At 49.4% G+C, this 24,858-nt stretch overlaps 1 protein-coding gene across 2 annotated transcripts; it reads left to right on the forward strand.

The window, feature by feature from the left end:
• Positions 1–732: 732 nt before the first annotated feature.
• On the forward strand, positions 733–23,499 carry FCHO1 (FCH and mu domain containing endocytic adaptor 1). 2 transcript variants are annotated; one of them, XM_089535368.1, is made up of 30 exons: positions 733–822; positions 5,256–5,333; positions 7,407–7,480; positions 10,458–10,549; positions 10,850–10,924; positions 11,124–11,265; positions 11,901–12,053; positions 12,387–12,491; positions 12,854–12,952; positions 13,650–13,746; positions 13,989–14,033; positions 14,410–14,482; positions 14,613–14,637; positions 14,857–14,911; positions 15,503–15,678; positions 16,131–16,155; positions 16,716–16,781; positions 16,881–16,932; positions 17,315–17,406; positions 17,676–18,020; positions 18,210–18,317; positions 18,851–18,963; positions 19,227–19,329; positions 20,129–20,240; positions 20,534–20,689; positions 21,062–21,194; positions 21,853–22,052; positions 22,370–22,434; positions 22,618–22,782; positions 23,017–23,499. In XM_089535368.1, exons 3-30 carry the CDS (start codon positions 7,454–7,456, stop codon positions 23,037–23,039), a joined length of 2,922 nt encoding a protein of 973 aa, XP_089391494.1. In that variant the 5' UTR covers positions 733–822; positions 5,256–5,333; positions 7,407–7,453; the 3' UTR covers positions 23,040–23,499. The 2 variants fall into 2 exon arrangements, with proteins under 2 accessions (XP_089391494.1, XP_089391493.1); XM_089535367.1 differs by having other exon boundaries at positions 17,676–18,317.
• The last annotated feature ends 1,359 nt before the right edge of the window (positions 23,500–24,858 follow it).

The following is a 24,858-nucleotide window of genomic DNA, read 5'->3' on the forward strand; positions in this document are numbered from 1 at the left end:
TGGCTAAGTCAAAGCTGTATCACCAGAAACCAAGCCTCATTGGGAAGAACGGCAATGCTTTGCAAAGTTGAAGGCTGAGAGAGTGTCACCTGCCCAATGCCTCCTGGGGGCTTCCATGGCTGAGGTAGGATTCGAACCCTGGTCTCTAGAATTCAACTCCCAAACCTGTGCACTCTGGCACTTAAAATGCAATGGGGTTAAAGTACCCATAAACTCAGAATCAAGGAAGCGAAGATACCAAAAGCAACAAGGCCCAGTCCTGGCCCTCAAAATGGGCATTGTTCTCAGCAACAAGGACAAGGAGTAAATGCCTGTCTAATGGACACACAGTCTAATATGGAGTCTCCCAGGAGCAACTGATTAAAAAATGACCCTAGTCCTGGCCTGCAGTTGGGGATGATGGGAGCTGGAGTCCAAGGAGCCCTCCCTCCATTGGTGCCATGCTCTTCCTTGGCCCCTTTAATACTGGTTTGTTTTTGGAGGCTATCAACGTCTTTTGAGGGAGGACAGATGCATGCTTGTGTTCATTTGTGTCGATGTCGAAAGTGTACAAGAGAGAAAGCGCCGCTGTCTCTTTAAATATGCAAATAAGCTCTCCCCCGCCCTGGAAAAAGGGAGGGAGGGAACCGTCAGCGCTGGTGACGGACAAGGCGGGCGACCAATCAGGAGCACGCTTGCCTTCCCTTTTGCAAAGCCAGGCTCTGCAGAGGCCCCGCCCCCTTGTCCCCCCTTTTGGCTGCAGGGGGGGTTCTCTTCTTTGGGAAAGAGGCTGAAGAAGGGAAGCGGAGCAGGTGCGGGATCGACGCGGAGCAGGAGCGGGAGGTGAGTGCGCAGCCCTTGCCCCCTTTTGCAGGCGCAGGGTTTGCAAAGGGAGCCCCCCAAGTGCAGAATGGCAAGGGCAAAGGGCCCCCCTTGGAGCTGCCCAGGCATTTGGAGAGAGCCACGCCCCCCGCCTTGGCTGCTGCAGCCCCCCCAAAAAAAGGTAGTGTTTATTTGGTGGGGGCTCTCTCTCTTTCCTTCCAAGGAGCCCCCCCCAAAAAAAAAAGATATCAGGGGGAAAAACAGGTTGGGAAAAAAGGGGGGGAAATGGTGCACTGGATCCCCTCTGATGATAATAATGGCAGAAGAGGCAAAGAGAGGGAAAGCAGGGCCATTGGCCAAGGCAGGTGCAGCCAGGAAGTGTGTGCCTTCTTGTGTGGGTTGTTGTGTGTTGTGTTTCTGCACAATCATCGATGGAGGAGGCTCTTCTGCCCAGGGCTCAGCCTCAGCCTCTCTCTCTCTGGGGCTGCTGCTGCTGATGCCTCCGACGCAGAGAGAGAGAGAGAGAGAGAGGGAAGGCATGGCCAGCACTGCCAATGGTCAAGGCTAAAGAGGAAGGAGGAGGAGGAGAGGAAAAGGAAGGGGAAAGGGAAAAGAAGAGGAGGAGGAAAGGGGGAGGAAGAGAAAGAGAAGGAAAAGGAAAAAGGAAAGGAAGAGGAAGAGAGGGAAGAGGAAAAGGAAGGGAGGAGGAGGAGGGGAAGAGAAATGGAAGAAGAGAATGAAGAGGAAAGGGAAGAGGAGAAGGAAAGGGGAAAGGGCAAGGCCTTGGCAGGTGCCTTGTCGCAGGTGGGGCTGCTCCCTTGCAGAGGCAGCCATGGGTCCAGCCCACCTTTTGGGCAATGGGGGCTTTGGAGGAGGAGGAGGAGGAGGAGGAGGAGGGGACAGATCTCCAAGGAGGCCCCCCAAATCCCCAAAAGAGGGGCACCCCCAGACCCACCTCCCTCTTTTTGCCTATCTTTACTTTTTGCAGACCTTTGGCCAGGATGCCCCTTCTCTGCCACTTCTGCAAAAGACGGCTGAGGGTCTGGGGGCTCTTGGGGTCCCCTTCTGGGGATAATGGGTCCTCCTCCTCCTCCTCTGGAGCATTTGGGGCCCCTCTTTGGGGGAGGGTTGGCCAAAGGTCTGGTTCCTCCTTTCCCCCGGAGGACCTTGGACAGAGCAAACAAAGATAAATGCACATTTTGAAAAATACATCTATGTCATTTACCTCTCCAAAACAGCCGCCTGGATTTTTGACCCTTTTAAACTCTCAGACACCAAAAGAGGATTTCGGTGGCACTTATGCACCATCCACAGGTTTCTCCATGGTTTGAATCTGCATCTGAGGGAGTTGGGTAAGAAAAAGGGGTGCCAGTGGACTCCAAGTCCCATCATCCCCCAACCATTGATCCCTATGGGTTTGGGGTCCCTGCCACCAATGACCCATCCCCTCAGTAGTGTTTTTTAAGCATCTTTTGTGAGGCTCCTGGGGTTCAGCTGAGTGGAAAGGCAGCATATAGGCACAATAATGAATAAACTGATGGTTCAGAGGCTCCATTTTGCAGAATTGGATCTGGCCCAGGCTGAAGCATCAGCCGAGGGACATCTCTGGGCCTCCGGCAATTTGGGCTCCTTGCTTGCAAATGTGGCAACTCTTAGGACACACAGCCTTGTTCTCAGTACGCACCTCCATGGCCCATATCTTTTCCCTTTCGGTTTGCATTTGGTGCGTCCAGATGATCCTAAATACTTTGGCCCCTGGCATCCTGGGCAAAGTGTCCCATTTGTGAGCAGATTCCCAACTCTGGGTCAGGACTGGCTTTGTAGACCAGAGCAAAGGAGAACAATATCACACATTCACACACACTGCAAAATGATAGAATGGCGATGGAGATCAGGGTTCGAATCCTGTCTTGGCCATGAAACCCGCTGAGCGACTTTGGGCAATAAGTCACACTCTCTCAGCCTCAAGGGAAGGCAGTGGCAAGCCCCCGCTGAACAATTTGGGTGGGTTTGCCTTAGTGTTGCCATAAGTTGGAAATGACTTGAAGGCACACAACAAATACCTTGGAAACATAATTGTTAATGTTGTTTTTGCTGTTAATTTGCTTTCATCTCCATGAAAACAAACCCACACACAAGGCTGCGTTTAGCCATTGCCCTGTTTTTTATTTAATGTTCATGTTGCAAAGTCGTTTTTGCTTTGCAAACTTCCTTTTCTCTGCAATTGTCAGCCATTTTCTTTGTTTTGGATTGAGCCTCATGCAGTTGTGATTCTGAGGCTTCGTTCTGGAAGCAAAAAGCAAAGCCTCCTTCAGTGGAAAAACAGGACTCTTCCCTTGGCTATTGCCATTCCCAAAATCCACAGCCAGTGCTGCTTTTTCCTCTGGGATCTTCCGAAATGCCACAAAAAAGGAGTATGTCAGCCTTCAGATTCTACAGAGCTCTTCATCAACATTCAGACTGATACTGAAAAATGGAAAAGAGTTCTACAGGACTCACAAGTGGCACACTTTTGTTTTATTTGCACTGATGGTTTTGCATAGAACATGGCTAGAATGGGATATTTTTCTTCAATGTTTTGGTTGTTGCCTCTGCCCCACAAACAAGGTCCGCATTGCTGTACATATCTTTCCATGAAGATGCTTTAGACTTTGACCATGCTGCTTTTTACATCTCTTTTCCTCCAACCTTCCTGCAAGAGCTTTCACATTTCCTGTAGCTAGAAACAAACAGTGCACCAGGGCAGCGGTTTCATCCCTTAAGCTCTAGCTTTCTGTCTGCGGGGACGATGTGCTTTCGCTTCCTGCGGAGGACGGTTCAGGCATGCAATCCTCCAGCTGCAGATTCTGCACAAACAACCCAGCTCTCTGGTTTTGTGAGAGTTGTAAATGATTTTGCTCATTCGGTTCAGAGGACTGTGTGATCCTTTATATAAGGGCATTCTAGGTCCCCCGTTGTGGGGCTTTCAGTATATTTTTGGCTATGTTTTCTTTGCTAGACTGTTCAGTCATGAGATCCTTCATACTGTTCCCTGACACTCTAGCTTTCTCTCTGCGTGGATTTTATATTTTTGCTCATTTGGTTTGGAGAACCGCCATCAGAGTCTGCCCTGGCACTCTGCCTTTCTCTGCACAGGGTTTTCAAATTTTCCATTTGTTTTCTTCAGCCGCGCGATTGCATGACTTCAGACCAAAGCCATAGACAACCCAAACCTAGGCTGACCTCTGTGAGCCTCTGGGGCAACAGGTTGCATTCCTCTTTGCAGACCAGGAAAGAATGTGAGTTATTTATGAAGGAGGCAGGTGGCAGGGAAAGGGAGGCCATGGCTGCAGTCCACTCCAGGCAAAGCCTTTAGACCGAGACGAGCAACAACAACAACAACACTCTCTCTCTCTCTCTGTGAGTGCATGCATATTATTAGTCATTATTAGTATTATTATTTATTAATACCCTGTCTTTCTCCTGATATAGGGACTCAAAGCTGCCGCCTCGTCATGTGCACTGAACCATATTGCATTAGCTTTATAGGAATTGCCTGGCTGCCCATACACTTCTGGCCTGAATTTAAGGTGCTGCTCATGGCATTGCATTTGCATTGCAGAATTAATGGCAGTTTGACACCGCTTTAATTGCTGTGGCTCCATGCTGTGGGACCCTGGGATTTGTAGTTAGTTGTGGCACCTGAGATCTCTGACATCAAGGGCAAAATCTATCATGAAACTACAAATTTCATTACCTGCCTCGATCCTCAAAAAGGGAGAGGCGGGATATAAATAATAATAATAATAATAATAATAATAATTATTATTATTATTATTATTTATTAAATCCCTGGATTCCATAGCATTGGGCCATGGCAATTAGAGCGGTGTCAAATGGCATCATTTCTGCAGTGTAGACGCAGCCCTAGATAGCTCCTTCCTTCCTTCTCTTCCCTTCTCTTCCCTTCTCTCTTCATCTTCCAGATTTTATCCCATAACTCCCATCTGAAAAGTCCTGCCAGTTTTTATCTTTGAATTCACAGATATTCCTTCCCAACAGTTATCAGGCTGGGGACTGATAGTCAACTTCCATTTTTGCTGACAGCCAATTACTTCTCTGTGTTTGTGTGTGTGTTTTAAAAAAACTCAAACCCTAAAAAAGCACTTGCAGGGAAAAAAGCAAGCTGGCTTTGCAAGAGCAGCCGGGAAGGAAGCGTGTGACTAAAGCTCTCTCGGGGAACGATGGGAAGCAGTCTCTGCAAAAGATGGTGGGCGACCAGAGGGTCTCTCTTGTGATGCTTTTCATGCCGAGGAGAATGGTGTGGTTGTCTCTTCCCTTCTGTCTCCTGCACCGAGAAAGGGAAGCAAACAAACGAGAAGCCTGTCCCCCGTTTCAGGAACTGGGTTCTAATCCCCTGCATTTGGTTCTGGACACCTTTCCGTCATGTGGGCATCTTTTTCTCCTCTCTGCAGGGTGAGTTCCCCGGTGCTCCCTTGAACACAGGACCTGGGAGAATGAGCCAGCGGCAGGCCTTCCTCCATCACTTTTGGGTAAGGAGCCAAAGGGGTCCCCTCCCCAGTTATTTAGCAACCCTTTTCCCTTTTGGTGGCAGCAGGACACTAGGAGTTAGAGCTAGAAAGAAAAGGAAAGAAAAGAAAAGAATTAAAGAGGCTACTTGGCTCCTTTTTATAGTTTTTGGGAAGCCTAGTCTGTCCTGCTTAGGGTTGTCTGGGGAAACACAGGACTCCTGTCTCTGTAGTGGCTGCATAAAAGAGAGTGAAGAGGCGGCATGATGTAGTTGTTCTGATGTTCAAATTCTGTCAGTCCTGAGAACTCCCTGAGTGCCCTTGGGCAAGCCAGGCACTTCTCTCAACCTTTGAGGAGGGCAAGGGTGGCAAGGTTCTTATAACAATTGTGGGTCAGTCTGGCATAATGGCTGGACAAAGGCTTGAGGGGATGCTTTGATTGAGATTTCCTGCATGGCAGGGGGTTGGACTGGATGGCCCTTGTGATCTCTTCCAACTCTACGATTCTATGATTCTATGAGTCCCAATCGGCCATGAAACCGGCTGGGTGCCCTTGGGCAGGTCATACTCTCCCAGCCTCAGAGAAAGGCATTGGCAAGCCCCCTTTGAACAAACCTTCCCAGAAAGCCCTGCAATGGATTCCTCTGAGAGTTGGCATATGAGAAGTGAGAATTTGAGACAAGCCACACAGCTGATGCCCCTTCTTCTACACAGCCATTAAAGGGAGAGGAGCCTCATTCCTTGCATCACATGGCACCCCTGAGTCCCCTCTCCCAAATATCTCTGGGAGAACCTAGGTTGGCAGTCCCTTGTCCGCTTCAGCCTTGCCCTGATAATGCAAGTGGCAAATTCACCCGTTCCTCTTCTCTCGTTTCCTGTTTTGGGGCTGTTGGTGGTTCTTGTTGGGCCGGAAAGGAGGGCGGTTTCAGCCCCATCTGTTGCACATCTCTCTCTGTGTGAGAGAAGGTGCCATCCTGTGACACGACCCGAAACCCGGTAGAGGAGCCTTGAAAAGCTTTGGGGCGCAGCAGCCACACTAGTTAGAAAGGCATTTGGGAGCTCAGTGTGCCAGGACCCCTCTGTCCTGGGTCCAGGTGATGCCTTTACCCCACATGTGTCAAGCTCAAGGTAGATTTGCATTCTGTGCGCACTCTTGGCTTCAGAGATTGTTCAGACGACGGAGTTACTTTCTTGAGCTGGGAGGCTGGAACAGCTGGAATCCCCCAGAAAAAAGGACTGTTTTATTTCCCCATATTGTTCCCCAAACTTTTGGGAGTGGTTCCTCTTTCTTAGAGGAGTGCGCATGTTATGTGCGGAAGAGCTTTGCAGAGGGAAGAGCAGAGAGTGGAAGGCGGCAGGAGAAAAGCAAAGAAGCCCTTGGCAAGGCAGCTTCGATAAGGAGGCCATTAAGGCACAGGAGCCTTTATATGGACTGGGGCCTTGAAATGGATGCCTAAAACCTCACAAAGTGGTGGGCCGAGGGCAGAGGGCAGAGGGGTTGCTTTGCGGGGTGTCCATCTGTCCGTCTGTCCATCTGCAGTCCTCCTGTTTCCACTTCCCTTCCTCTACTACTTTCCTTTGCACAGCATCCTCTGTTTCTATCTTTATTATTATTATTATTATTATTATTATTACTTTTGAATTTTCCATTCCTTTGCACAAATATTGGTCCATTTTTTAAATTTTTTAATGTACAGCATCTATTGTCTTCTCCAAACCTTAATGAAAACCGTAACTCAATTTGCAATACTCACTGAAACCCTTTATGTGCTCATATAAGTCATGCTTTCCCACTGTAATCTTTTTCCAATCTGTCCTAATCAGTTAATCTTCCTCATAATCTACAGCTTTTTAACTTGAATTCCTAAACTATCAATGAACATGTTTATATATATATATTTCACAGCAAGGGCCGTCAACTATCCATATAAATTTGCTCCACTCTGGGCCCACAACAAACTCCAACTCCCAGAATTCCATAGTCTTGGGACAGGGCAGTTCAAGCGGGACTAAACTGGGTTATTTATCCAGTGTGGATGCAGCCTTGGTGGGTCCACATTGCCTGGACCCCTTTTCACCCTATTTGTGTTTTCCTAGGATCCCAAGAGCTAAGACGAGGCCCGGCCTCAACCTGCGCCATCAACATGTCGTATTTTACCAACCATTTTTGGGTAAGAAATCCCACACTGTGTGGGCAGTCAAGATGTGAATTGCTGTGTTGTTGCTCGTTCTTGTGCATAAAGTCAAACCGTTCCAATAGTACTTTCCCCATTGTGAGAAAATGCAGAGATACCTGCGCAGAACTCTTCCAATATTTGCCCTTTGAGAAGCCATTAGTAATTCTGCACAGAAATACACATAGTTTTTCTGTTTCTCTCCTTGGAGGAAAGAATGGGCTTTTTTAATGCAAAAATGCACCTGCATAAAAAATAGGCTCTGGTGCAACAACAAACTGCGGTTCCCAGGATTCCACAGGATTTAGACATGGCTGTTAAAAGTGGTGTCAAAACTGGGTTATTTCTGCAGTGTGGATGCAGCCTGAGCACATCATCTCCTGTGTTGAAAACACTGGTGTGCCAGATTGTGTTTTATGCACAACACCAATATTCTGTATGTGTTTATGTTTGTAGAGTCATCCCTATGTTAATAGACTGAAATAGTTCATTTCGTGGAAAGTACCCTTTTCCAGCCTGATGCGTGTATGTATGCGTGACTGCAAGTCCCATCATTACCAGCCCCTTTCTAACCAGATGGTTGGGGATGATGGAGGTTGCAGTTACACACACACACACACACACAGACACACGTTAAATGCAGAAGGCAGCAGGCAGGAGAGGGCTGGCATAAGTACCCATCCTGGACGGAAATGGCTTTGTTGATCCCCAGCTCTTGGTGCTGAGGAGCTCCCTTTCTGCATGCGGGGAATGTTGTTGTTATGTGCGAGGATTGCCTTACTTTTAGAGGTTTACTGGTTGACTCAGGTGGTTTCCAAACATCCTTGACTTCTTCTTCCTCAGGGCTGTAAAGAGATAAACACAGAAAAGCAGAAGAGAGCCTCTCCCTGGGACTCCCTCAAAAAGGGAAGGGCACTTTGTCCTCCAGGCCACGGCTAGCGTCCCCCCCCCCCAATCCCAAAGGGGAGACCCCCTTCCCATTTGGCACAAGGGTCTGGCTGCTTCTTCCCCCCCCCCCCAAATTTCCCAGCTTTCCTTTCCTCCTCATAGGCTCCATTACTGGCAATGAAGAGCATGGGGGTATTTCGAACAGGCCTGGGAGGGGTCTTTCTTCCCTCCTCCCCCCCAAAATGGTCACGACTCCCTCCCCCCCATGACGGATGGATGCCACTCTCACCCCCTTCACCACCTACTCCTCCCAGGCGTCTTGCATCCGTGTCGCTTGGCAACCATCTCCAGTGGCAACGGGAAAAGCAAGGTGCCTCCAATGCCCAGGTGGCAAAAGAGGGTGGGTCTTTGCATAAAGGGGGGCTTGTTGCCGCTTCTCTTCTCCCCATTGCATGCTCTTCTGCCTGGCTGGCAATGACTGGGGAGCAATGGCTTCCCATTCAGAGTCACTGCCTTATGCTGAGCCTGGCGCAAGTGCAGCTGACTCTCCAAATTTTCCAGCAGGACCCTCCCTGAGACCCACCCAGAGATCCCTAGTCTTTGTCTTTGGAGGGGTCTCCGGTCTTTTCTGCCCACTGCTTGCTTTGAGGTTTGGAAATTTTTCAAAGGGAAGGACAAAGTTATCCTGTCCTAAAAAGCAGAGCTGTGCCTTCCTTTTGCAAAGGGATGACCCCTAGGAGACACAACTTGTCCCTTTTTTCTGGATAGTCCCATGCTTGGTCCACCATCCATCTGTCTGTCCATCCATCCACCCCAAAGCAGATCTTGGTGTTGAAACTATTGTCTCACTGCAGGGAATGCCAGGCATTTTTAAAACACCAAGATCTGTTTTGGAATGGATGGATGGATGGATGGATGGATGGATGGATGGATGGACGGATGGACGGACACCAATGGATGGATAATTAAATGCTAAGATGAGACTCATCCAGACCACGGGCTGCCAAAAAGACAGAATAATGGATCAGAGAACAAATTGAGCCCAGACCTTCCCTAGAAGCAAAACAACTCATCTGTCACACTTTGTGAGTGAATGTGATTCCTTAGGAAAAGCGATAATGCTTGGTCAAGTGAAAGGCAATAGGAAAAGAGGGATGGACTCCATTAAGGATGCTCCGTCTGCCCTGAGTTTTGCAAGACCTGAGTTGGGCAGCAGAAGATCAAAGGGCCCTTAAAAATCTGTCACTCTCTCAGAGGGTTACCATAAGTCAAAGCTGGCTTGATGCAAATATCCGCTTTGTTTTAGCCATTGCAAGAAGAGAGAGCCTGTTCTGATAATGATGGTGAGGAGGAGGACTGGAGATCCCCTCTCTCCCTCTCTTTCTTTCTCTTTCTCTATTTCTCCCTCCTTTTCCCTGAGTGGCACAGCCCTGATGCCCTTGGGCTTGTTTACTCTGCGGCTGGCACTGCCTGGCAGCAAGGGAAGCATCCCGAGGAGGAGCAAATGCCGGGCTTTTGGAGCAGTCATAGCAGACTCTTGGCCTGTTTCTACAGACTGCATCCTCACAGCCCTGCAGGTTTTTGAGACTGACCGGGCGCATACAAAGAGATTCAAGGAGCGCAGCGAAGGAGGAAGGCCTAGTGCCCAGATCCCAGTGGTGGGCAGCTTTTCCCCCCAGGACAGTGGTGCCCAAATGCCATCAAGCATTGCCACAGCAATGCAGCCAGCGCAAGGAGGGACTTATAGAAGGTAGAATGAGAGAGTAGTAGAAATAGAAGGGACACCCCAGGCCAATCTGTTCCAGCCCCATTTTGCCATGCAGGAATGCACAACTCAAGCACCCCCCAGAGATGCCCACCATGTAAAGACCTGCAAAGAAGGAGAGTCCTTCACCCTCTGAAGCAGCCCATATTCCACTGTCAATGCTCTTACAAGTCAAGGCATCCTTCATAACACTGCTTTCCTAGCAGTTTGGGTCCATTGGTTTTTGTTTTTGACAGGCATTTGGCTTTTTGCCTGGGTGGGAGCTGCTCCAAATACTGCCAGGGTCCTGATCCTTGTCTTTTTGTTTCCCTCTCTTCGCAGGGGGAGAAAAACCATGGTTTCGATGTCCTTTACCACAACATGAAGCATGGGCAGATCTCAGCCAAGGAGCTGGCGGACTTTGTGCGGGAGAGGTACAGAGTGGCCAGGGGTCTCTGTGCTTCGGTGCCCCTTTTTCTTCCTCTCTGTCTCCTCTCTTGTGGCTTGCACTTCCTTTCTCCAGATCTTGGGAGAGTTACTTTTTGGTTCCCACAAAGGATTCTAGGATTCTGACAAGTTAAAACACACCTCCCCTGAGTTCAATGCATGGCTCCTTCTTGCTTTATCTTCACAACAACATACTAGTGAGGCAGGCCAGGCCAGGCCAGGCATGTGTTACAATGAGGTTCTCGTCCACCATTTTAATGGCTTTCCTCTCCTTGTTCCTTCTCCAGGGCGGCTGTGGAAGAGGCCTACGCTAAATCCATGGTCAAGATGTCCAAGCTGGCCGGCAACTGCACACAGCTGGGGTGAGCGACAGCCGTGTGGGGCAGGAGATGTCGATGGGGGGGGGGGGGGCAGAGAGAGGCCGACGTCCTCAGGCAGCCAAAATTGGGCACCCAGGGGGTTCTCTAACCTGGAGTCCAAGTCAAGAAGGGGCCCACCATTGTCCTTGCTGTGTATTTCTTGCATGCCCCCTTGTTCACCCGCTCTCCATCGCCCTCCTAGGACTTTTGCCCCACTTTGGGAGGTCTTCCGCATCTCTTCGGACAAGCTGGCCCTCTGCCACGCTGAGCTGGTGAAGAAGCTCCAGGACCTCATCAAGGAGATCGGACGATACGGAGACGAACAGCTGCGCGCCCACAAAAAGGTAGGGGTTTCATGTGTTCGTGTGTGTTTTGGGTCCCCTGCCATTAGAAAAGGTATTAATGCCTCTCTTGGAAACCAGAGGATGGGGAGGAGGGAGCTAAACCTATTTGACCATTTTGGCCTGGCTCCTGGAACTTCTTAGAAACTGAATTTGGTCCTTGGGGAGGGCTGAACGGGGATCTGCTCTCTCTGCAAAACCAATCCTGCTCAGAAGGAACTGCAGCTGAATGGAGAACTTCGTGCTTCCCCAAAAGAAGGAACCAGCCGTCCTCTGGCAAGCTAGAATACTTTGCAGCCTTCAAAAAGGGTAGTAATGACCAGCTTTCTTCTTTGACAAACAGGCTCAAATCCGGTTTAGGTCCCCACTAGAGTGGGATTTATTATGCGTTCTGCCGCAGTTCAGCAACTGACCCTACAAACTGGCTGATCTAGTTGGGACTCACATGCAGGATGTGGCCTCAGTTGGAACCTGAGCCTTCTGCTTATGGTGGGATTCCAACACCCATCACCTGCAGCTGGGGCTGATGTGACCTGGAGTTGTCCCGCAGTGTCTGTGACCTGGAGTCCCTCTCCCCCTGGTCTTGCTGTGAACATCCATGCACAAACTCTTTGTGGTTTTCCTTCTTGTCCCTTCAGTCCAAGGATGAAGTGACCGGGACCCTGGAGGCGGTCCAGACATTGCAAGGAGCCACCCAGCACCTCCCAAAGGCCAAGGAGAACTTTCACAGCCGGTACCAGGAGCTGGAGAGGCTCCGCAGGGAGGGTGCCAGCCAGAAGGAGATCGACAAGGTGGGTCTCAGGGACTTATGGATTTATTCAGGGGCAGCCGTGACAGTGGGGTGTGTGTGAGAAAGAGAGAGATCAGAATTGCCTTGACTACTTTGGCTGCTGCTTCACACTCTTGACTTGTCTTTAGTTTGTGGTATAAGGAGACCCATATATGCTTTCTGCATCTACTATTTGTTGTATGTATTGTCTGCATTGCCTTATATTTTTGTCCCATGCTTTTGCATTAAAAAAAAATCACTCAAAGCAGGATCATAACCATAAAACCATTGCAACAGGCCGCTAAAAGTCCTCCTAGTAATCTGCCCAGGGCTACCTTTGCCTCCCTCTCTCTAGGCTGAGCTAAAGTCCCGGAAGGCGGTGGAGGCCCTTCGGCGGGCGGTGGAGAAGTACAATGCGGCACGCGGTGACTTCGAGCAGAAGATGCTGGACTCCGCTGTGGTACGCAAAGGGGCCGGAGGATGCTGGGTGGACAGCGGGTGTGACGGGGATCCCGTTCCCTCTGCTGACCATGAAGCTGACCAGAGAATAGACGTAACATGCATCATTGTTTTTAAGCACAGAGCACAACTAGGGAAAACGCTGTCTCTTTGCAACTCCCAGAATCTCCCAGCCAGCCCTGCATGCCGGAAGGTGTAGTCCAGTTAGGGGAAACATTTCCCCAGCTCCGAAAGATAAACCAATTTACACTTGCTTGGCAGCCACTTCCAACATATTTACTCTCCTGCTTTTCTGGACTGTGAATGCCATTGCCCACTCCAGGCAATCCAGAGTAGTAAACTGACATCTTCTTTTTGCTTCAGCGTTTCCAGGAGGTTGAGGAGTTCCACCTGCAGCACATGAAGGCCCTCATCGGGTCCTACGTCCACTCCGTTGAGGACACCCATGTTCAGATTGGACAGGTGAGCCAGAAAGAATCCCCAAAAGTGGGCAAGGGAATGACCTGGGAGGCCTTCTCAGAAGAGAGTGTGGGGCAGACCTTGTATGGGACCCAGCCCATATATACTGGGTGGGAAGCCCTGCTGTGTCAGCAACCCACCAATCTTGGATGAGCTAATGCACCTCAAGATTTCATCTGGTCTTCTTTTTTTACTGAGACTGGATAAATGTAATTGTTTAGATGGGAACAGCAGCCCTCCAGAATCCTCCCCATTCTTCTAGTATGGTCACAGAGAGCAAAATAGCAACTTCTGCAAGCTCAGTCCAGGAGCGTGGCCAGGATCTGGCTAGGTGTCCCTGCCTCATAACATCTGAAATTTCGGGTGGGAATGAACAGCTTTGTTGGCCTGTGACCCTGGGTCATGGTCAGGTAAAGGTTGACCTTTTTTGGACCACAACTCTGGGAGTAGCAGTCCCCCAAAAGAGTAATTTCCACCAGGATAGCTTGTGTTGTGGATAGCTGCCAGCATAATTATGATAGAACATACTTTGAGGATATGGTGCAGCACCTTGGATGGTCTTGCCAAATTTAGGAGAGCGTCCAGCCTTCCCCCAATACTGCCACGGGTGCAAGGTTTACCACCGTCTGCAGAATGGCGGCTTGGAAGGGAAACTGAAGCCGAGGGGTTTCCTCCTGGGTCTGTTGCTGTTCCTCTCCAGGTCCATGAGGAGTTCAAGCAGAACATGGAGAACATTGGGGTGGAGACCCTCCTGCGCAACTTCGCAGAGAGCAAAGGGACCGGATGCCACCCGCCAGGTGAGCGACTTGAGGGTGCTCCAAGTCCCGGATGGCTTGCTATTCAGGACAGCAACTTGGATGTAGCACCTTAAAAGTGGTGCTGTGAGTTTATGTTTAAAAATGGGTAACAACAGCAGGGCAAAGTCACATTTCATGATCAAGTCACAAGCAATGGCTGTTTGTTCTTGTGCACCTTTTCCACCTTTTTGGTGGAAAAAATGAAAGCTCTGTTGACGTCCATCCCCTTTTCCCCGATCCAGGACCCCTGGACTTTGAGGAGATCAGCATGACTCCTGTGCAGGAAGGCAAGTACGTCTGAATGCTGAGGATCAGCACCGCAGGTCTGGCAAAATGGGCGACTATGGGGGGACGATGGGCTCTGGAGTGGGGTGGAGAACAGGGGATCTGCCAGATCTATACGGTCGAAGTTGTGCAGAGGAGGACAAACTCAAGGCCATGAAACACAAAGACCATGATCTCAACAAGGTTAAGATACAGTTGGTTAGTCAGCCACCCTTGGACCGGTAGAAATCTTGGTTTCATGCAGTCTAGTGGAAACATGGATTTAGTATAACTGATAGTAAATTATAACACAACATTTTGGGGTGATCAGTTGTCGGAGAACCAGTGTAAGCCTTTGGCTTTCACAACACTGTTTATCATCTGTTTCTCCTTCCGTAGGTCCCAAACGCACCCGCAGCAAGGCCTTCCGCATTCCTGGCCTGGGCCGGAAGGAACGCGAGCGGGACTCTGTGTGAGCAAAAGCCCTGCCCTTCCCTTCCCTTCCTGGGCTTTACACTTGGAGAGGAGTACCTTCCATTTGGCTCTCTTGCCTCTCCAAAAGAGTAACTCTGCATCTCTCCTTCTTTTCCTTCTTTGGTCAGGGAGTCTCCGGATGCGGAGTCAGGGGTAAGCCATCATCCCTGTTCACAAAAACAGGGCCTCCTTTGAGACTCCATTTGCTTCCCCATCAACACTGCTATCCCATTATTATTATTATTGGGGGGATATTTCATAATGGAAAAGAGCCAGCCAAGACCTGGCACGGATCCACTGTCCACTGCCTTGTCACCCACCAGCTACCGCTGGCATCTCCCCATGTCTCTGATCACAGTTCTCTCCCTTTAGCTCCCAGAAGTCGATGAGGAGGGATTCACTGTCCGGCCTGAAATGGACCGGAACGATATCCTTTGATATTTGCGACACTTTGAGCTGGAGAAGGGGGCTGGGTTGGCCTTTGAGAATGACAGGGGGTCCGACTAGATTGCTTCTGGGGTTATCTCCTATGATTCCCTTTATTCCAAGAAAGGTTCCTATCATGCCCTTCCTGAGGCTGAAAGAGAGTGGTTTGAACCCAGACCTCCAGTGGCTTTCTGTGGCTGAGCTGAGGGGTTTTGAACTCTGGTCTGCTGGAGTCTTGCTCCAGCACCAAACTCTACACCCTGCTCTCTCTCTCTCTCTCTCTCTCTCTCTCTCTCTCTAGTCAAATATTTTGTTATATTGAACAGTATGTGTAGAAATAGATGGTTTCCATGTATTTCTCAATGCAATCTCTTAAGTGGCTTCCATTGAAATATACCTCTAGCACAAAATAAGAGCAATGTCCCAAATATATTTTGTTATAAGACACACACACACACACACTCTGAAAGTCCACCAGCCTACATGCAAATGGCTGAGCAACCTCATCCCCCTGGCAAGCCAAACCCAGGCACAGAAACTGTCTTGGAGAGATGCTTGCATGGCGCCATTTCCCTTGACTCGGTAGCTGCACGGGAAGCCGCCCCACGGCTCTGTTCCTCCAGTGACTCGGACTACGACGATGAGGAGCCCCACAAGTTCTACATCCGGATCAAGCCGGTCCAGCCCCGAGAGCGGGCCAGCAGCGCCGCAGCTGTCGAGCAACTCAAGGCCTCCGTGGGGAACCTCATCCTGCCGCCCAGCGTTGGGGTAAGGGGCTGGGACTTTGGGGCCCCAGGGTCTTTGGGGGGCAAGGTCAGTGTGGCTGGGACAACGTTGCCACAGCCACGCTGCAGGGTACTTTTAGGAACATCTTTGAGGTAGTGCAGGCATGGCCAAGTTAGTTAGTTTTTCCTGTTGTTGTTGTTGTTATCCCCATCATTGTACCCCCTTTTCTCCAGGGACTTAGTAGGATTTTGGGCATTGGGGTATTTGCAAATGTTCCTTAAATCCCTGCCTCCTCTCCATGCTTACATGTTGTGGTGTGTGAACACACTTCATTGTGGCTCCAACGTGCCTTCCAGATTTGGGTTGTCTTGTGTGGGAGTGGGTATGGGTAAGGGGCATGTTGGGTAATGCAAAAGAGGGATGTGTCCCCCACTTTCTCCTTGCACCCCATTTTTCATCCCCTGACGTCCCTCCTCTCTTTCCCTCTTTTTCAGTCCACGGTGAAACGACACTCATCCCGTAAGTCCCTTGTTTTCCCCTACGCCTTGGTTTATCCAATGTCTGTCCATGGCTCAGTGTGTATCTTTAAGGGGCCAATGGGAAATCTCTTTGCAGTGCATCTTCAAAGTGGGGTGGGCAACACATTTTCCTACCCAAGTAGGCTTGCAGCTCCTGTCAGCAAAGGATACTGGGAGTTGCAATCCAACATCTGGCAGAGGGAGAGAAACAGACAATTACATTGTACTGGGAGTGTAAAGAAAAATGGTGCAAAAATAAGTGTTTTGGTTTTGCACCATTCCTTTTTGAATATATGAGCAGGAAAGAGGATGATGTGGGTGTGAATGTCTGTATTTCTATCACTTCTTTCAGGCACAAATCCTCTTTCTTCCTCCTCCTATTTTCTTTTCCTCCTCTCCTCCCTTTTATCTTTCTCTTCTTCCTCCTCCTCCTCCTCAGTTCAGTTATCTTTACCCCAAAACCAGGACTCAGGTCAGCTTAGAGGAATCAGAGCCAATCCCTGTGAAATCCCATGCACAGCATCACCAAAACTCTCTTCCTTCCCCTTTATTTACCCCCAGGACATTTAAGAGCCCTCGCTTCTTCTTCTGCGGCCGAAGCAGATTCTGACCGGGTCCCAGTTCCAGGTGAGAGAGATTTATTTGGAAGAGAAATGGGCAAGAAAGAAACACAAAACAATCGCTTCCATCAATCTAATCTTTGATTTCCTTCCTTCCTCTGTACAGGTGACAAATCAGGAACCATGCAGACCCCTCATTTCTCCACCCGGACCAACAGGTACCACAAGCCCCTGATAAACAGACCCTTGAATCTATGGGGTGGTTGTGGTGGGTTTAATAGCTGGGCTTCAATACTTTACTCCCTCCTAAAAAACCTCTGCATGCGGCATTTACTTCCATTTTCCATCTGTTTCCTTGTTTGCTTGTAACATGTGGAAATGGACTGAAATGCAGAAATTGTTTGCAGGATTTATGGTCCATAGCATGGAAAAAAATTGGTGCATTCGTGGGATTTGACAAAATGTTGCCATATCCCACAGCTTAGCATGAAGGGTTCTGGGAGATGCAGTTCATAAAAGGAACATTTTCAGTTCTGAGACTGTGGGGTTTTCCCCTTAATATCCTCCCCCAAATCGAGATTATTTTTCTTCCCTTTCCAGCTGCAATGCCAAAGCTGAGCCGCAGGTCTTGCCTGTCAGTGCGCTTTTTGGACCTCCGCTGGAATCAGCCTTTGAAAACGAAGACTTTGCAGGTTATAAAAGATGTTTCTTTTCCTGGGTTCAAGAAAATCATGAGCCCACAGAGTTTGCACTGTTAGCCACCTCTGCCCCATCCTCAAAAGAGGATATGGGGGTTTAGGGTCGGCATCCCAATATTCAGGCGCTAATGGCTTTGCTGGTGGCTCCATAAATGTTGCTGGACTTTGCATCCCATCAGCCCCAGTGGTTTAGGTGATGGGTGTTGGAGAGTGACAGATGGAGGAAGTTGGTTTTAATTTTGGGGATGGTCTCCCCCCTGCAGCCCCCCGTTCGTACCTCCTGGCCTCCAGCCCGTCTCCATTCTCCTCTTCATCTCCTGAGAACGTGGAAGACTCCGGCCTGGACTCCCCTTCGCATGCGGCCACCGGACCCTCCCCAGAGTCCCGCCTGTGGAGCCCCCGGCCGGCCACCCCACAAAGCCCCCCCAGCAGCAAAAGGGCCCCCAAGAGCAACCTTGGCCTCCGTGGTGACTGCTGCAGCCTCCCCTCCGAAGAAGGACCCAGCCCCTGGCTGCCCCAGCCGGCCTCCCGGGAGCTCCCTGGCTTTGCAGAGGAGCCGGACTGGGCCGACCCGGAGCCCGCCTGGCCGCCACCGGTGGGGACTCATGGTAACAACCCCCCTGGTAGCCGCGATGTGGACTCTCCGGACCCCTTCTCCTTAGACGGTGTGGCCGGCGGACGGCGGGTCTGGGCCGGTCGGCCTCGCAGCCCCAGTTCGGAGTGCCCGCCGCGGACGATCTGTGAACGGGACAGCTGCCTCTCGTCCAACTCGGCCTCCTCCTCCTCCTCTTCCCCAGCGCCCCCCAGCAGCAGCGGGGACTCCACCAGTCCTTCCCCTTGGGCCCCCCGGAGCCGAGATGCAGAGAGCAGGACCCCGGGGATCCCAGACGTTTCCTCTGAGCCTGGTGAGTGGCCTTGGGCTGGTCTGGCACCATGATGGACCAGTCTGGGAGGGAGGGAGAGAAGAAGCAAGAAAGATGGGTTATCAGGGTGCAAAGAATGGAGATCTCACCCCAAAGACCTCACTGGGGTCCCACCAGGGTTTCAGTTACTCCCATGTCTCTTCCGTCTGTATTCCGCCTTTTCTGCCAGAATGCAATCCCAGTGCACAAATGTTGGAGAGCTCATTCCACACACCAGGACCCATGGTGGAACCTGTTTCTCCACATTGATTTATTCCTGTAAACATAAATATTTAATTGTTTATGGCCGCACATTATAATCACACATCCAGGGCATTTCTTTATTGCTTTGGTCCCTCAGGGCTCATGGAGCGATACACCACTGATAAAAGCATTCTTGGAAACATTAAATATCGTGGGAGGTAACAGAATTGTGTTCCACTGTTATGTCCGCTGCCACTGCCCTGTGGAAGTTTCTGGATCTTCCTGGGTCTACTGGGGGTCTTAGTGACCTTTCCCCAATTTCTTTCCTTCAGCCAACCTTCCTCCATCAGCTGCAACCGGTTTGGCGACCATGGTGGCTCCCCCTCGGCGTTGCCGGGCAAAGAGGCCTTCGGCCATTTCGGCCACCTGCGTCGGCAGCGAGACGGTAAGCGGGCCAATGTCCAAGTCACACTCTCTCAGCTTCAGAGGAATGCAAAGGCTAAGCCCCTCTGAACAAATCTTGCCATGAAAACCCATGATAGGTTCACCCTTAGCTCCCCATAAGTTGGAAACGCCTTGAAGGCGCACAACATTGTCCATCCCTGGATTGCGGTATTGAATCTGGTCTTTAAATTGGGGGGGGGATTAGAACGGGCTTTACCCACCCCACCACACCCTCTATAACCCCCCCATGTTCTCCCCCCGCAGCCGCGTTCCCTCAGCCCCTCTCCACTCTGGGCTTTGTCGGCCCCCCAGGGCTCCGGCAGCCTGACCGAAAGGGCCTTCTTCATGGCCACCCAGACTGGACTCGGTACGTACCCTGCGAGGCAGACCATCTGTGCCTGGAGGTCTCAGGGGGAGGGGGCAAGGCTTTGGGGGGTGTAAGCGATTAACAAACATAACAGTCATCCTCAGCTGAGAAAGGTAGAAATGGAAAGGTTTTCCTCATTAATTCAGTTATTAAGTTCTGCTTGTTTATTATTATAATAAATACATATTTTTAGTGAGTAACTGCATCTTTTTGGGATCCAGAACAAGCTTTTGAGAGATGTCTTTTATTTGCTTTTAAATTATATATCCATAGACACAGACACACGTTTCAAGTGCGAAGCAATTCTTAATTTTAATAATGTGAACATCTCTATGCACCTCATAAATTGATCTTCGGTTTTTTTCTGTTGTTCACTTCATTGAACATTGTAATATATATATATATATATATATATATATATATATATATATATATATTAAAAAAACCCAGCACACATTACCATACAGAATACAACCTTTCATTTTTGAATTTATCGTTCCTGGGTTTTTATTATCACGTACAAGACAGGCTCCCATCTTTGGTTTTATGACTATTGGTGTTTTGATGGCATTTTGCAGCCTTTGAAATTTTGACTTTGTTGGAGCAGGGAATCCCTAGGATTCTGAGGCCAGATGCGGGCGTCCAGGGAGCCAAAAGCAGCCCTGTCAGACCTTGGAAACAAACTTCTTTTTCTTAAATGGAGTCCTTCTTCCTAATCCTTTTTTGCTGGCAGTCTTGGCTGCATAACTCTGTGCTGTGACCCTTTCCTTCATTGGCTCTTGTTGCCTTTCCTTCCAAGGCATCTCCCGTGGTCCCTCTCCGGTGGTCCTGGGTGCGCAGGGTGGCTTACCCGTGGCAACCGCCTTTACCGAATACATCCATGCCTACTTCAAGGGCCACAATCCTGACAGGTAGTCATAATAATAACAGTAGTAATAATAGGGTGACAGAGAGGAGGAGGTGGGTGAGATTTAGGCTCCTTGAACATTTCACCTTTCTCAGAGCCATCTTGGGTGGGTGTCCTTTTGCAGGCTTCTCCCCATCTGTGAAGTTCCTCTGTCTGCTTGGCCATGCTGGACAGATGCATAGTGGTCAGTCCCTTGGTCAGCACAGTGGAGAAGATGGTGTACTTGACCATCCCTTCCTAGAGGGGACTGTCTTTCGCTGCTGAACGACTGACCGACTCGCTTTTTTCCTCTGCCAGCTGCCTGGTCAAAGTCACGGGTGAACTGACCATGTCTTTCCCAGCGGGCATCCTGCGCGTCTTCACCAGCGCCCCGGCCCCTCCAGTCCTCAGCTTCCGCCTCCTCCGCACGGCCGCCATTGAGCAATTCCTGCCCAACGCAGACCTCCTCTTCAGGTACGCAAAGGAGCACTGGAAAATTTGGGCACTGTTTGTTGGGAGGGTTGTGGACTCACAAAGAGAAAGGTTTGTACCCCTCAGCCGCATACTTCTGGATGTGAGCTTTGGAAACCGCAAGGGAATGGCTCCCTGTCCCAGAGAGGTGGCAAATATTTAAAACCTCAACACAGGGGCACTGATAAGAAGGAATAATATCCTAGTATTCTTATTTTTGAGAGCTAGCGTGGCATAGTGTTCCAATGTTAATCTGAAGTCATTAAGGTGTTTTCTTGGACATAGTCTGTGCATTTTTATCAGATCCTGGCGTCCAGTTATTTAGGTTGAGATGATGCTGTAATTTTCTTTAAATCTCCCCCTCCATCCATGAAGTGACACTTCCCAGAGTGACCCAACCAGCAAGGACTTCTGGCTCAACATGGCCGCCCTGACTGCGCACCTCCAGAAACAGGCGGAACAAGCCACCACGGCTCCGTATTACAACGTGACTTTGCTCCGATACCAGGTGGGATGCCAGCCTCTGGGGACAGGAGGTTGGTAGTGGAAGGGGGTAGGAATTAGGAGGTGAATGCCTAGTAGTTGGAGCTTACAGTAGCTGAGATAACCTCTCTCCATCCCTGTTTTATCCCCTTCAGAGCATGTGGGACCATTTGTTCTGAATCTTGTGCTCCTACATTGCAGACCTTGGAAGTACTAGAACTGTGGTAGTGCCTAAGGTGTCTTTAAATATTTATAACCTGCCTTCCATCCAAAAATCTCAAGGTGTTGTACAGTAAAATCAATTTAAGGCAATAAATCACAATGCCAGTATAAGCTTGCGCAGGGCACATGCTCTCAGCCACAGGGAAGACAGTGGCAAATCTCCTCTAAACACACCTTGCCAAGAAAACTCCATGATAAATTTACTTTAGGTTGCCATAATTTGGAAATGACTTGAAGGCACACAAAACAATAATTTTAAAAGACCAATGCTATATTGCCAAGCTCTGTCTCATTTTTTAAAACTGCCTGTTTTATTATCCCCCGAATTGGGCTTTGAACCCAAGGGTGATAATTCCAGGAGGCCAAACATGAACCTGGATTTTAGGAGAAATAAAAATTCTCCCCCAGAGTCCCAAGCGGTTGTTGGCCCATCTTTCTCTCCTCTTTTCCAAAACCCTCAGTATTCAAAGCAGGGCCAAGCCTGGGCCCCTTTGCAGCTCTCCGTCAGCTGGGACTGCGCTGTGGACGCCACACGGGTTTGCGTGGATTACAGCTACAACGGGGAAGCCCTCGGCACAGCGGTCACCCTCTCCAACGTCCAGATCCTCCTGCCGATTGAGGAGCCTGCTGCCAACGTCCAGCCCCAGCCCAAGGCATGCTGGTAAGGCCTGGATTCATAGCGCCGGGTGGGCGAAGAAGCAAACCGCGCCAGCCAGCTCATCTCGCCTCTCAGTTTTTTCTCTCTGCCTACATTTCCTCTCTTTATTTATTCACCTGACGTCTGTCCTCCCAGTTCTTCTCCAATTCCCAATGTTCAGTTCCTTCTAAGTTGTAGTGGCAAAGGACGTTTGGGTTGCAGTCTAGAAACAGATGGAAGGTAATGGGAGGATATTTATAAGTCCTGCCCGGTTGATGCCCAATGGGAAAGGATTGTGGGAATGGTGATCCAGGCTCCTTTCTGGGTTCTCCTCCTTGTAGGAACCTGGAAGAGAAACGTTTGTTGTGGCAACTCCTGGACGTCCCTGGCACCCAAGGCCGCGGAGGTGAGCTTATGGAGGATGGGGGTCAATGGGGCAGGTGGGTTTTAGGCCTGCTTCTAGGGCAGATGGAGGAGCTGTCTATTCCTTCTGAAGAGGCAATGGGTCCCTGGTTTTGGTGGGAGCATCGGTGTAACTGGAGGACCGTTGGTTGACTTCTCTCTTCCCTTCCCATCTCCTCCTCCTCAGGATCTGGCCGCCTACTGGCCAACTGGGAGCCCCTAAATGGTCCCAGTAAGCCAAGTCCAGTGGCCGCCCAGTTCACCAGTGAGGGGAGCACGGTTTCGGGAGCGGATGTGGAGCTGGTTGGCAGCGGCTATCGGATGTCGCTGGTGAAGAAGAGGTTTGCCACAGGTAACTGAGGACCCCAACTCACTCCTCTTGCTGGTGTGCAGTAAATTGTATCTTACTGTCAGTGTAAATCATACCATCAGCGTAAATCATTATGATCAGCGTAAATCACAGAATCATAGATTTGTCCTAACATATCCATAATCATATCCTATCATCAGTGTACAAAATTACCTTCTGTATACCTGCCTTTCCCCCCCTGATTCCCCACTATGCTTTTATTTTCTCCTTCTCCAGGGATTTACATTGCTGGCTCATGAACAACCCATGATCCTACTGCTGCTGTTTTTCGGGGGCCAGGGGGGTTGTTTTAGTTTTTAAAGTGTTCTGGAAAATGGAGAGAATATATTTGTGTGTTCTTAAATTATTATTATTATTGTTAATTATTGTTATTATTATTGGCCTGGATTTTAAAAAAACACTGGAAAGAATAAGCAAGGCAAGGACTTTTGGACGCTGGAGAATCCATCCAAGGGGAAAAGGAGGCAGCTGTGAATTGCACTGGAGGATAACCTTCCCTTCTCTTCTCCCTGCCACCTTTTCTTATTCTTTTAAAAAACTGACTTTCTCAACCTGTCCGTTCCTAAATTATTATTGCTCCAGTTGCCCCTCTTTCTTTGGAAGCCGTTGCCTCCTGCTGCTAGGGCCTCTCTGGGCCTTTGGGAACCTTGTTGCTCTTTTAATAAAAACACTTGGTTTTTCTAATTAAAAGAACACAAAAGCAAACCAGGAGCCTTTGCGTTAATTTATTTGTTCAGACAATAATTTGATTTTTTAAAAAATAACAGCACAGTAAAGCATGCAATCTCCCAGCTTAAAAGAATAAATTCAGCCAGATTCTCTCCTCCTAAAACCAGTTGCCGAAAAGGCTGTTCTGGGAATGGTGGGAGTTGTGATCCAACACATATGGAAGACGCCGCTTAGATGGAGGTTGGTGGATGTTGGAGGGGATATATGTATGTGTATGAACTGGTTTTTAAAAAATTGCTAGTTACATAGCTTTTTGTGAGGTTTTGGGGCTATGTGGCTGTGCTCTAAAAGAGTTTATTCCTGACGTTTTACCAGCATCTGTGGCTTTGGCGTCTTCAAATGCATTCTCCGAAGATGCCAATGCCACAGATGCTGGCGAAACGTCAGGAAGAAACTCTTCTAGAACATGGGCACATAGCCCTAAAAACCCACCAAAAAATATGGATGCCGTCCATGGAAGCCTTCGACTTCACATTTACTAGTTACGTTTTTATCTTTGGTATCTCCTCTTCTGCCTTCTCCGTTTTTTAAATCAAGATTTTGGGGTGGGTTTTAGCCTTTGGTGGCAGCGGATTCCCCCAGGTTAACTGTGATTTAAAATAACAGAGTCACACCATACCTGGGAAAAAGAAATCCCAGCAAGTCTCTTTTAAATCTTTATTGCCAGTTAAATTTGTTCTGAAATCACACTTGCCCAATAAAGATGCCAGCAAGGCCAACCTTGCCTTGCCCTCCCTGGCGTTTTCTTGCAACCCGCCACGGATCTGGACTGACACTGGTTTAACTGCCCTGGTTCAATGCTATGGCATTCTGGGAACTGAAGTTTGTGGTGGCCCCAGAGCGAAGCAGAGCTCTGCTCTGGGGCCACCACAAACTTCAGTTCCCAGAATGCCATAGCATTGAGCCAGCGCAGTTAAACGAGACCTTTTGTCCGTCTGGAGGGGACAAACCAGCCAAACAGGCTCCTTGCAGATAAGAGGCCGGCTAGACCAGAAAATCATACCTGCGTTGCGTGATCTTTGTGTGAACGACAATTCAAACCCTGCTGTCTAGTTTGTCGGCATCCTAATGCTCAAACCATGACACAAATAGGTTTTCTTGGCCAGATTCCTTCGGTGGAGGTTTCCATAGCCGAGTGGATATCCGGTCCCTGGTATCTCCTAGACTTATCCTCCAACATTCAAACCAGGTTTGTTAAGTCACGGCTGGTTTGCCATAGTGCTCCTCTTGAGGCTGAGAGAGTGTGACTTGGCTGAGTTCATTTTGTGGGTTTCCAGGGCTGAGCAGAGAGGATTTGAACCCTGGTCTCCCACCAGAGTCCCAGTCCAA

The sequence above is a fragment of the Sceloporus occidentalis genome, unplaced genomic scaffold (assembly GCF_023333645.1).
Source record: "Sceloporus occidentalis isolate IW3139 unplaced genomic scaffold, rSceOcc1.0.p SCAF_8, whole genome shotgun sequence".
Lineage (NCBI taxonomy): Eukaryota > Metazoa > Chordata > Lepidosauria > Squamata > Phrynosomatidae > Sceloporus > Sceloporus occidentalis.

Excerpts from the sequence above, each read along its gene's own strand:
- FCHO1 (XM_089535367.1), top strand. The coding sequence starts at position 7,454 with ATGTCGTATTTTACCAACCATTTTTGG. Across the intron at positions 7,481-10,457 it reads ATTTTACCAACCATTTTTGG|GGGGAGAAAAACCATGGTTT; the intron begins GTAAGAAATCCC and ends CTCTCTTCGCAG. Across the intron at positions 14,034-14,409 it reads CATGACTCCTGTGCAGGAAG|GTCCCAAACGCACCCGCAGC; the intron begins GCAAGTACGTCT and ends CTCCTTCCGTAG.